This window comes from Tetranychus urticae, chromosome 1 (genome assembly GCF_039701765.1).
Source record: "Tetranychus urticae isolate SD_2017Ah chromosome 1, NJAU_TeUrti_SD_1.0, whole genome shotgun sequence".
In the NCBI taxonomy this organism is placed as follows: Eukaryota; Metazoa; Arthropoda; class Arachnida; order Trombidiformes; family Tetranychidae; genus Tetranychus; species Tetranychus urticae.
This window is the reverse complement of record NC_142958.1, coordinates 28,230,754-28,239,869: the sequence shown is the minus strand read 5'-3', so window position 1 is coordinate 28,239,869 and position 9,116 is coordinate 28,230,754. Positions and strand designations below refer to the sequence as shown.

At 34.6% G+C, this 9,116-nt stretch overlaps 4 protein-coding genes across 4 annotated transcripts; 3 read left to right on the top strand and 1 right to left on the bottom strand.

The window, feature by feature from the left end:
• The first annotated feature begins 1,598 nt into the window (after positions 1 to 1,598).
• Positions 1,599 to 2,986, top strand: LOC149094895 (chymotrypsinogen B-like). The gene is made up of 2 exons (XM_089270172.1): positions 1,599 to 2,112; positions 2,190 to 2,986. The coding sequence occupies exons 1-2, from the start codon at positions 1,599 to 1,601 to the stop codon at positions 2,501 to 2,503; spliced, it is 828 nt and encodes a 275-aa protein (XP_089126298.1). The 3' UTR covers positions 2,504 to 2,986.
• Positions 2,987 to 3,066: 80 nt separating this feature from the next.
• LOC107369820 (chymotrypsinogen B-like) lies at positions 3,067 to 4,855 on the top strand. The gene is made up of 2 exons (XM_089266074.1): positions 3,067 to 4,451; positions 4,521 to 4,855. The coding sequence occupies exons 1-2, from the start codon at positions 3,950 to 3,952 to the stop codon at positions 4,853 to 4,855; spliced, it is 837 nt and encodes a 278-aa protein (XP_089122200.1). The 5' UTR covers positions 3,067 to 3,949.
• LOC149094894 (ATP-binding cassette sub-family D member 3-like) lies at positions 4,842 to 6,714 on the bottom strand. Its single transcript, XM_089270168.1, has 3 exons — positions 6,030 to 6,714; positions 5,552 to 5,965; positions 4,842 to 5,480 (listed from the first exon to the last, which is right to left on the bottom strand). The coding sequence occupies exons 1-3, from the start codon at positions 6,601 to 6,603 to the stop codon at positions 5,029 to 5,031; spliced, it is 1,440 nt and encodes a 479-aa protein (XP_089126294.1). The 5' UTR covers positions 6,604 to 6,714; the 3' UTR covers positions 4,842 to 5,028.
• Positions 6,715 to 7,334: 620 nt separating this feature from the next.
• On the top strand, positions 7,335 to 8,532 carry LOC149094893 (brain-specific serine protease 4-like). Its single transcript, XM_089270173.1, has 2 exons — positions 7,335 to 8,022; positions 8,093 to 8,532. The coding sequence occupies exons 1-2, from the start codon at positions 7,527 to 7,529 to the stop codon at positions 8,410 to 8,412; spliced, it is 816 nt and encodes a 271-aa protein (XP_089126299.1). The 5' UTR covers positions 7,335 to 7,526; the 3' UTR covers positions 8,413 to 8,532.
• Positions 8,533 to 9,116: the final 584 nt, after the last annotated feature.

Below are 9,116 nucleotides of genomic sequence, written 5' to 3'. Positions count from 1 at the left end.
TATGTTGATTTTTTACGTTGGTTACATTGTGGTTATGCATTTTAATCATCAAATCCGTGATTTAGTAACAGCCAAATTAATGGATAAAGGTTATTTGTCAAATTTTCCTGAACCCGGTGAAGTAGATGAGATTAAACCTCAAAATTCAGTTGCATATTACCAGTCAATGAAGGTAAATACTAGCATTTAAAATTACTATTGATTTAGTTTTTAACCAAACGCAACTTGTCTTCAACAATAGTTGATAATTTTAATGTGATTTACATTTTCTTTCCCTAATTTGATTTCTGTCTTTATTCCAGTTGATGAATGGTCATATAACAATAATCAGCCAACATCCAATTACAATAAATATAATTCCTACGGTAAACAATACTCTGATTATTCACGTTTAGCTCCATCCATGGATCCAAATAAAACGTCTCTCTATGAAGCAGCTCAGATTGTTATTATAAAACACAAACGTCTTTTTCCGACCATAACTCGTTTTCGGGCAGCAGCCAATTATACGATATCAACGAAAACAATGAAAACAACGATGACAAGAATAAGGCAGAGAAGATGGCGATCACGCATCTGGTTTGTCCAAAGTTGCCCATGAACGAATCACTTCGAGTCCCAATGTTGAAGATTGGTCTCTTGTACCAAATCCAGTTGTTGAAGGCTGGTTACCAGTACTTAGATGGTGTATCATCGCCCCTTTACATGCAACTCTCTTCTACACGATACCAACCTTTACTTTGTTACATTTCTCATGTCCGTCTTTTGGATAGCCATTTTTTCATACATAATGGTTTGGATGGTCAGTTGATCTACAAATTTCAATTCAAATTAATGTTGATATATTAAACAGTCTAACTAATGAAAATTCACTTTGATCTTCTACTTGACAGGTAACCCTGGAGGAAATTCGGGAGTTTCGAAGATGAAGAAACTACTTTAGATGAATTGCTGTTTATTTGCTTTCTGTCTCTACAAGAGTCTGGACAACTTACGATACATAGAAACGCCCAGAAACTATACAGATGAATTGTGCTCAGCTTTTGTGAAAATTAATACTGAAGGATCTAATGAATCAACTTTTAGTTTACCAGAAAATGTTTTAAAAGAGTCTGATTTATTGATCAAAAGATTAATTGAGACAGGGTCTTCTTATGAATCAGCTCAAGCTTTATTATCTCACTTGGGTTTGATCAAGAGTGAAGATGGATCCAGGAGACTTAGAGGTCAATCTATTGTTAACTAATTGTCATGGTCATTTGAAAAAAGTTCAAGTCGATGCTTTACAATTTTCTTTTGGACGAATTCCTACTGCTACAGATACAACAGGGAAACTTAAACACAAACTAATGCAACCTTTGTTTAACTAAATTGTAATTTCAAACTAATACAAACATATACACAGACACAAGAAAATATAATTGTTTAAATTACTAATCACCAATAAAGCTTGATTCTTTATTCTTGAAATTATTCCGAATTGTTTTTAAACTGTTTAAGTTTAGCTAAATAGATTAAAATCCTTTGCTTCTTAAAGACGAAACAAATCTTTTCGTTTTTTCAGTTCTCATCTAGATCTATCATCCGTCAACATCAGAATGACTTTGTTTGTAGTTTTTTTGTTTGTTACCTTTCCAATCATTTCAAATGGACTTCAGTTGTCAAAGTCACAAAAAACTATTTACTGTGGAGTCCGGGCTTATGATAATGAATTGATTGGCCGTGTCGTTGGTCCTCGCGATGCTTATCCAGGAGAAGTTCCGTTTTACGCTTTGTTGCAAGACAAAGTTCTAAGCAGGAAATACAAAACTTGTGGTGGTGTAATAATTTCAAATCGATGGGTCTTGACTGCAGCCCATTGTACACTTTATCGGTTTGGAACCTGGCAAGTTGTTTTAGGTGACAAATGGAACAACAAAACGATTAAAGTGGAAAAAATTTACGTCCATCCAGATTTTAAGCGTGTAACATTCGAAAACAATATCGCTCTTTTATTATTGAAAGAACCAGTTGAGTTCAGTAGGAATATTCAACCAATCTGTTTACCAGAGCCTGGAGAAGATGAAACTTTTTATGGTCGCTATGGCACACTGGCTGGTTGGGGGATAGTAGGTGAGTGGATTTATTCGTGCTTTATTCATAGTAAATTATTTTTAAATTACGATTTTTCCATTCCTCTTTTCTTAAAGATCCAAAAGAAAAAAAATTACCATGCAATATGCAAATAACCACTTTGCCAATAATCAGATATAATGATTGTTGGGAATCATACACAAAAGCTGGACAGAATGAAACAATCATATCTGAGTCGATGTTATGTGCTGGTTTCTCGGAAGATGGAAGTGCCTGTTTTAGTGATCCGTTGATGGTAAAGAATAAAAAAAATTGGGTGATTGCTGGGATTGTGTCCAATGAGAAACCTGATCTGCCCGGAATTTACACCAGAGTAGGATTTTTCGTAAAATGGATTGAAACAACAATCAATAACCATTCATTAATGTAACGAGCATTGTGCACCTGAATCGTGATTTCAAAATACAAACATGTACATAGATATGAGAAAACATAAAATAGATATTTTATATAATGCTGGAAACATGATTGACATTATTGTATTTGAATTCTCCTCGATTAGACTTAATATGTATTCGTTATGCCAAAAGTAGAGAGCCCGCTCCGCAACCTATGAAATGTAAGAAGAGAACAAAAGAATGGAAAAATACATTAATAATTCAATTATGAGATATTAAATTACTCAATAGGCGTAAGAGCATTACATAGACATAATAAATCAGCAAAGTTTAAAGTTAAATGAGAAAAAATTAACTAAAGTTTCCCTCGGAAAAAGTAGAATACGAATTGTGTAAAGATCGTTTTGACATTACTGGTAAACTCAAATAAGCTTGATCTTTCAATGAAAACCTTATTCATGATGATGCATCCAATACCTTTCACCTTTTTAAACTATCATCTTCAACACTCCTTATCTTCCTTTTATTTTTCTATTCTACTCATCTTTCACAAAATCGTTTCCTTACACAAACAGACTTTTGTCTTTTCCCAGTTACATGAATACAAAAATGGAATTAAAACTCGTCTCTGATAAAATAAGTACCACCAGCAGTTGGTTAATTGATTGGTTTTGATTATTTCCTCCATGAAATATAAATATTGAGAATAACTCAAAAGAGAAAGTTATTTCGGTGCGGATTGCTGGACAATTTGTTTGTCCACTAATGCAACAATTTAATATGGTTTAGAAATAAGTTTGTGAATATTAGAGTTTTAGTTCAAAAATTGCTTTTTAATTGCTAACTTATCTTTCAACATCTATTTCTCAGGGAGGTTAAAGGTGACCAAGAGTAATATGAATTGTCTGATTTGTTAACCACTAGATTAATTGAGAAAAGACCTTCTTATAAATCAGCTCAAGCTTTATTATCTCACTCGGGTTTGATCAAGAGTGAAGAAGGATACCACAAAAAAACCCGAGACTTAAGAGATCCATTTATCGCGTTAACTAATTTGAAAAAAGTTCAATTCGATGCTTTACAATTTTCTCTTGGACGAGTTCTTACTGCTACAGATTCAACAGGGAAACTTAAATACGTTTGATTCCCAATAAAACTTGATTCTTGATTCCTGAAAGGATTAATGATATGACTTGTTCCTACTGCTATCGGTAAATGCAACACGAAAACTTTACCAAAAGTCAATGCAGTCTCTGAGTTGTAAACAAAATACGACACTCAGACAACGAAATCTAATAAAATTGTTCAAATAGTAACCAATAGAGTTTTATTCTTGATTTCTGAAAGAATGAATGATTTGAATCATTTTAAACCGTTTATGATTCTTCAAGAAGATTAAAGTTCTTGCTATTTAAAGGCAATACATAAAGAATCATTTTGTCAGTTCTCATCTTCAACTTTCTCTCGTCAAACTTGCAATGAATTCATTCGTACCTCTTTTGTTGTTTACATTACCCATCATCTCAAATGGACTCCCATTGTTTCATGAAAAGTTACAATCGACTTTCCAATCTTATGACAATGAATTGACTGATCAAGTCTGTGGTCGCGATACTATCCCCGGAAAAATGCCATTCTACGCTTCAATAGAAGCAGATGATCCAACCATGCATTTCAAATTGTGTAGTGGTGTTTTGATTGCAAATCGATGGGTCTTGACTTCGATTGATTTTATAATCGGTTTTTTAACCATTCGAGTTGTTTTAGGTGACGAATGGAACAACAAAACAATTGGAGTGGAAGCAGCGCACTTCCATCCGGATTTTCGTCTTAGAAACCCCACGCCCAATATTGCTCTTTTATATTTGAAAGAGCCAGTTCAGTTCAGTAGAAGTATCCAACCAATTTGTTTACCAGAACCTGGAGAAGATGAAACTTTTTATGGTCGCTATGGCACAGTTGCTGGCTGGGAAAACCTGAGTGAGTCATTTATTTCTTTATTTTATTAATACCAATAATTAATGATTATTTTTTCCTTCATTCTTAAAGATCCAACAGAGAGAAAGTTACCTTCAAGTATGCATACAACCAGTTTGCCGATCATAAGATCTGAAGCTTGTGCAAGATTGCACGCAAAACATGAAGTTATTAAAAAAAACGTCACCGATCCCTTATTTTGTGCTGGTTACCCGAAAGGACGAAAAACTGCATGTTATCATGATAATGGCGATCCGTTGATGGTGAAAGTTCGAAAACATTGGGTTATTGCTGGAATCACATTGATGAACGGGAACTGTAAGAGGACTCATGCACTCGACTTTTACCTTAGAGTTGGATTCTATTTGGACTGGATTAAAAGAACAATAGAACAAAATAATAATTGAAATGTATTTTGAAATGATTTAAATTTTCACCTTATTTCTTCGATACATTAAATATAATTTTCAAAATATGTTTGAGTCTGCCGTCTTGGTATGCAATCATATAGCATTTCTCGGTGACTTTAGACTAGTTCCCATAATGTTTAGTCGGCTTCTCAAAATGTTTAGACAAAATCTTAAGTCGGTCTTAAGCAAGTTTCCACGGTTAAATATTGATAGACGCGTTGTTCAACATCAACTGAAACTGCTGAGGTACACTCATCAAGAATGGCAAATAGTGGACGATTGTAAAGACATCTGGCAATGGCAATTCGTTGTTTCTCTCCTCCGCTAAATACTTCGGCCCAATCATGAATGGAGTCCATATTGTAATCTCTTTCCAATAAGTAGGTTAGTTCGACTTTGGCTAATAATGTTATGAGATCAGAGTCAGAGACTCCTTTTCGTTTCATATCAGCAACAGTGTCTGGATAGATTATTTGATCTCGAAGAGTTCCCAATGCTAAATAGGGTTTTTGTGGTATATAAAATAACCTATTATTGGGCGGTTTGATTAGCTTTCCACCACACAATGGCCACAATTCACCAATAATACGGAAAAGAGATGATTTCCCGCATCCATTAGGTCCTGTAAGAATTGGAAGAAATAAATTTTTAGTCAAATTTTCTATTTTAGTTATTCTAATTGCTATTATTTACCTGTAACAATAACGTTTTGACCTTGCTTAATAGTAAACGATAATGACTTGCAAAGTACATCTCCTCCAGGAGTACATAGAGGTACTTTATCGAATACAATTTGAGGCTTGGTAATGTCACAAAGTTGAATTACACCCGCTCCAGCAGTGAACATGCTGTTACAACGTTTTGAAGTTGAAAGTGACCGTCTGTTAGCTTCAATTGAGCGCATCAACTGAGTAACTCGTTGTGTGTACGCAGCAAGACGAGAAAGATCCCGACCAGCTAAGACCAGACGACCAATACTTTCAGCCAAGCGAACCATCATACGACCCGATTTGTAGTAAGCTTCTAGACGATCCTGTGTGGTTCCAGGCATTGAATTTGAAAAGAATGGAATTGCAAGGGACAAATAACCAACTACAACCGCGAAATCTACAAGTAAAATGATAAAACGTTCATTAGAAAAAATGTTTCGATGAAGATGAGTTTTACTTACATCGAGCAATTAAATTGTCTAAGAAATCTATATTAAATTTAAATATAGCCACACTATGAAGATGATTTTTGAGGCGATTGAGTGCAGACATCAGTGTTAATCTTTCTCGGTTGTTTCCTTGATAAAATGCCACTTCCTCACAATTAGCAATCAATCGTGAATGAACATAACGCAATTGCCCTTCTAATTGCGTTTCCTTGATTGTCAACCGGGTTAGAGGTCGACGAACAGAAGTCAAAATGGTACCTGAAACCAAGAGGTAGGTAATCATTGCTCCTGGAGTTTTAAAACCAGTGTAACTAACTGATAATCTATAAACAAGAGTGAAAATATCCAACAATGGTTTGGCAATATTGGAATAGACATCGACCAAAGTGTTACAAAATTTTTCCACATCACTTGTCAATAATTGATCAAGATTACGGCACTGATCATCGAAAACGTTAATACGATAATAAGTGAGTCCATCTATGTATTTATCGTACAGAATGATGGATAATTTGTGTCTCAAATTAAGACGAAGTTGGTTGAGAAAATATTTGAACAAGTTATTAGTTACAGCTAAGGTTGGCATGGCCAGGAAAAAGGCTGATAGATTGGACTTTAATTTGGAGAGATTAGCCGTAATAATGGCTGCTTCAATTTGAGGTTAAACCACCTGAAAACTATCATACGAATTGAATTATATGAAACTAAGGCTCATGAGGTGACCAAAATTTGAAAACCAAACTTTGTTTGGATTGAAATGGAAGAAACCGGCTGACTGTATAAAGCAGAGTTATCGAAGCAGCAAACTTTCGTTCGAATGACTAAAACTTAGCTAAGAACAAACATGCAGACAGCAACTTTTGAATAAGTTTTAGCAATAAGTTCATCTGTAGCTCTTCATTTTATCAAAAATTTCATTCTGCACACTTTTGCAAGTGTACCAGAATTTTCGTTGAACTAAGCCTAGAATATAAGAAGAGTCTGAACATTTGTCTGATTCAAAGACTATCGTCCAGTTTAGAACTAATCTGACTTAATTTCAACATCTATTTCTCAGGGAGGTTGAAGGTGATCAAGAGTAATATGAATTGTCTGATTTGTTAATCAAAAGATTAATTGAGAAAGGACCTTCTTATGAATCAGCTCAAGCTTTAACACCTCACTTGGGTTTGATCAAGACTGAAGAAGGGTACTACAAAAAATCCTCGAATTAAATGGTCCATTTATTGCGTTAACTAATTGTCTTGGTCATTTGAAAAAAGTTCAATTCGATGCTTTCGACAATTTTCTCTTGAACGAATTCTTACTGCTACAGATGCAACAGGGAAACTTAAACGAGGCTGATTCTCAATAAAACTTGTTTCTTGATTCCTGAAAGGATTAATAATATGACTTGTTTTTAAACCGTTTATGGCTCGTTAAGAAGGTTAAAGCGCTTGCTATTCAAAGCACAATGAAAGGATTCGTTTTGTCAGTTCTCATCCTCATCCATCTCTCTTCAAACTTAAAATGTCTTTATTTGCATTTTTTCTGTTGCTTACTTTACCCATCATTTCAAATGGACTCTCGTTGTCTCATGAAAAGTTACAATCGACTTTCCAATCTTATGACAATGAATTTACTGATCAGGTCTGTGGTCGCGATACTACCTCAGGACAAGTGCCATTCTACGTTTCAATAGAATTTGGAGGTCGAAATTACAAATTGTGTAGTGGTGTTTTGATTTCAAATCGGTGGGTCTTGACTGCGGCTTATTATACATTCATTTTTAGTGGATTCTTACAAGTTGTTTTAGGTGACGAATGGAACAACAAAACAATTGGAGTTGAAAAAAGTTACATCCATCCGGATTTCAATTTTCGAACAGGAGAAAACAATATTGCCCTTTTAGAATTGAAAGAACCAGTTGAGTTCAGTAGGAATATCCAACCAATTTGTTTACCAGAGCCTGGAGAAGATGAAACTTTTTATGGTCGCAATGGGACAGTTGCTGGCTTCAAAATACGTGAGTGATTATTCTTTTTCTTTATTTATACTTACAACAATTGACATTGTTCATTCTTTTATGCTTAAAGATCCAATGGCAACAGAAATTGAAGGTTACAATATGCAATTAGCCACCATAATTAGATCTGATGTTTGTCGTGAATTATACGCAAAAGTTGGATTCAACAAATCAATTATCACTGAGTCGCTTATGTGTGCTGGTTACTCCTATGATGTATTAATTCCTGGGTTTGGTCCATTGATGGTCAACGTTGAAAAAAATTGGGTACTTGTTGGAATTTCAATGAATGACATAGGTTGTCAGGATGCTGCTTCACCCCGCATTTGTCACACAAGCTTTCTTAGAGTAGGATTATACTTGGACTGGATTAAAAAAACAGTTCACTAGTTATTACTTTCAATTTTGCTAAAATTAAATAAAGAAAAAAATATTTGAATGTACACTAGTTTCAAGGATATTTTTTTTGATAAAAGCCATCTACTATACTTAAGATGTATTTTGAAACGACCAGTCAATGCAAGGTAAATACTAGCATTTAAGAGTACTATTGAGTTGCTTTTCCATCAACTTTTCTTCAATAACCGTTGATGATTTTAATGTGATTTACATATTCTTTCCCTAATTTAATTTCTGTCTTTATTCCAGTTGATGAATGGTCATATAACAATAATCAGCCAACATCCAATTACAATAATTATAATTCCTATAGTAAACAATACTCTGGTTATTCAGGTTTAGCTCCATCCATGGATCCAAATAAAACGTCTCTCTATGAATCAGCTCAGATTGTTATTATAAAACACAAACGTCTTTTTCCGGCCATAACTCGTTTTCGGGCAGCAGCCAATTATACGATATCAACGAAAACAATGAAAACAACGATGACAAGAATAAGGCAGAGAAGATGGCGATCACGCATCTGGTTTGTCCAAAGTTGCCCATGAACGAATCACTTCGAGTCCCAATGTTGAAGATTGGTCTCTTGTACCAAATCCAGTTGTTGAAGGCTGGTTACCAGTACTTAGATGGTGTATCATTGCCCCTTTACATGCAACTCTCTTCTACACGATACCAAACTGTAAAACAAGAAC

What these genes read in the sequence shown, in the direction of transcription:
- LOC107369820 (XM_089266074.1), top strand. Translation starts at nt 3,950, where the DNA reads ATGAATTCATTCGTACCTCTTTTGTTGTTTACATTACCCATCATCTCA. An exon ending in TGCTGGCTGGGAAAACCTGA is followed by an intron (nt 4,452 to 4,520) that starts GTGAGTCATTTA and finishes TCATTCTTAAAG; the next exon opens with ATCCAACAGAGAGAAAGTTA.
- LOC149094895 (XM_089270172.1), top strand. Translation starts at nt 1,599, where the DNA reads ATGACTTTGTTTGTAGTTTTTTTGTTTGTTACCTTTCCAATCATTTCA. An exon ending in GGCTGGTTGGGGGATAGTAG is followed by an intron (nt 2,113 to 2,189) that starts GTGAGTGGATTT and finishes CTTTTCTTAAAG; the next exon opens with ATCCAAAAGAAAAAAAATTA.
- LOC149094893 (XM_089270173.1), top strand. Translation starts at nt 7,527, where the DNA reads ATGTCTTTATTTGCATTTTTTCTGTTGCTTACTTTACCCATCATTTCA. An exon ending in AGTTGCTGGCTTCAAAATAC is followed by an intron (nt 8,023 to 8,092) that starts GTGAGTGATTAT and finishes TTATGCTTAAAG; the next exon opens with ATCCAATGGCAACAGAAATT.
- LOC149094894 (XM_089270168.1), bottom strand. Translation starts at nt 6,603, where the DNA reads ATGCCAACCTTAGCTGTAACTAATAACTTGTTCAAATATTTTCTCAAC. An exon ending in AGACAATTTAATTGCTCGAT is followed by an intron (nt 5,966 to 6,029) that starts GTAAGTAAAACT and finishes TTTTACTTGTAG; the next exon opens with ATTTCGCGGTTGTAGTTGGT. An exon ending in TCAAAACGTTATTGTTACAG is followed by an intron (nt 5,481 to 5,551) that starts GTAAATAATAGC and finishes CAATTCTTACAG; the next exon opens with GACCTAATGGATGCGGGAAA.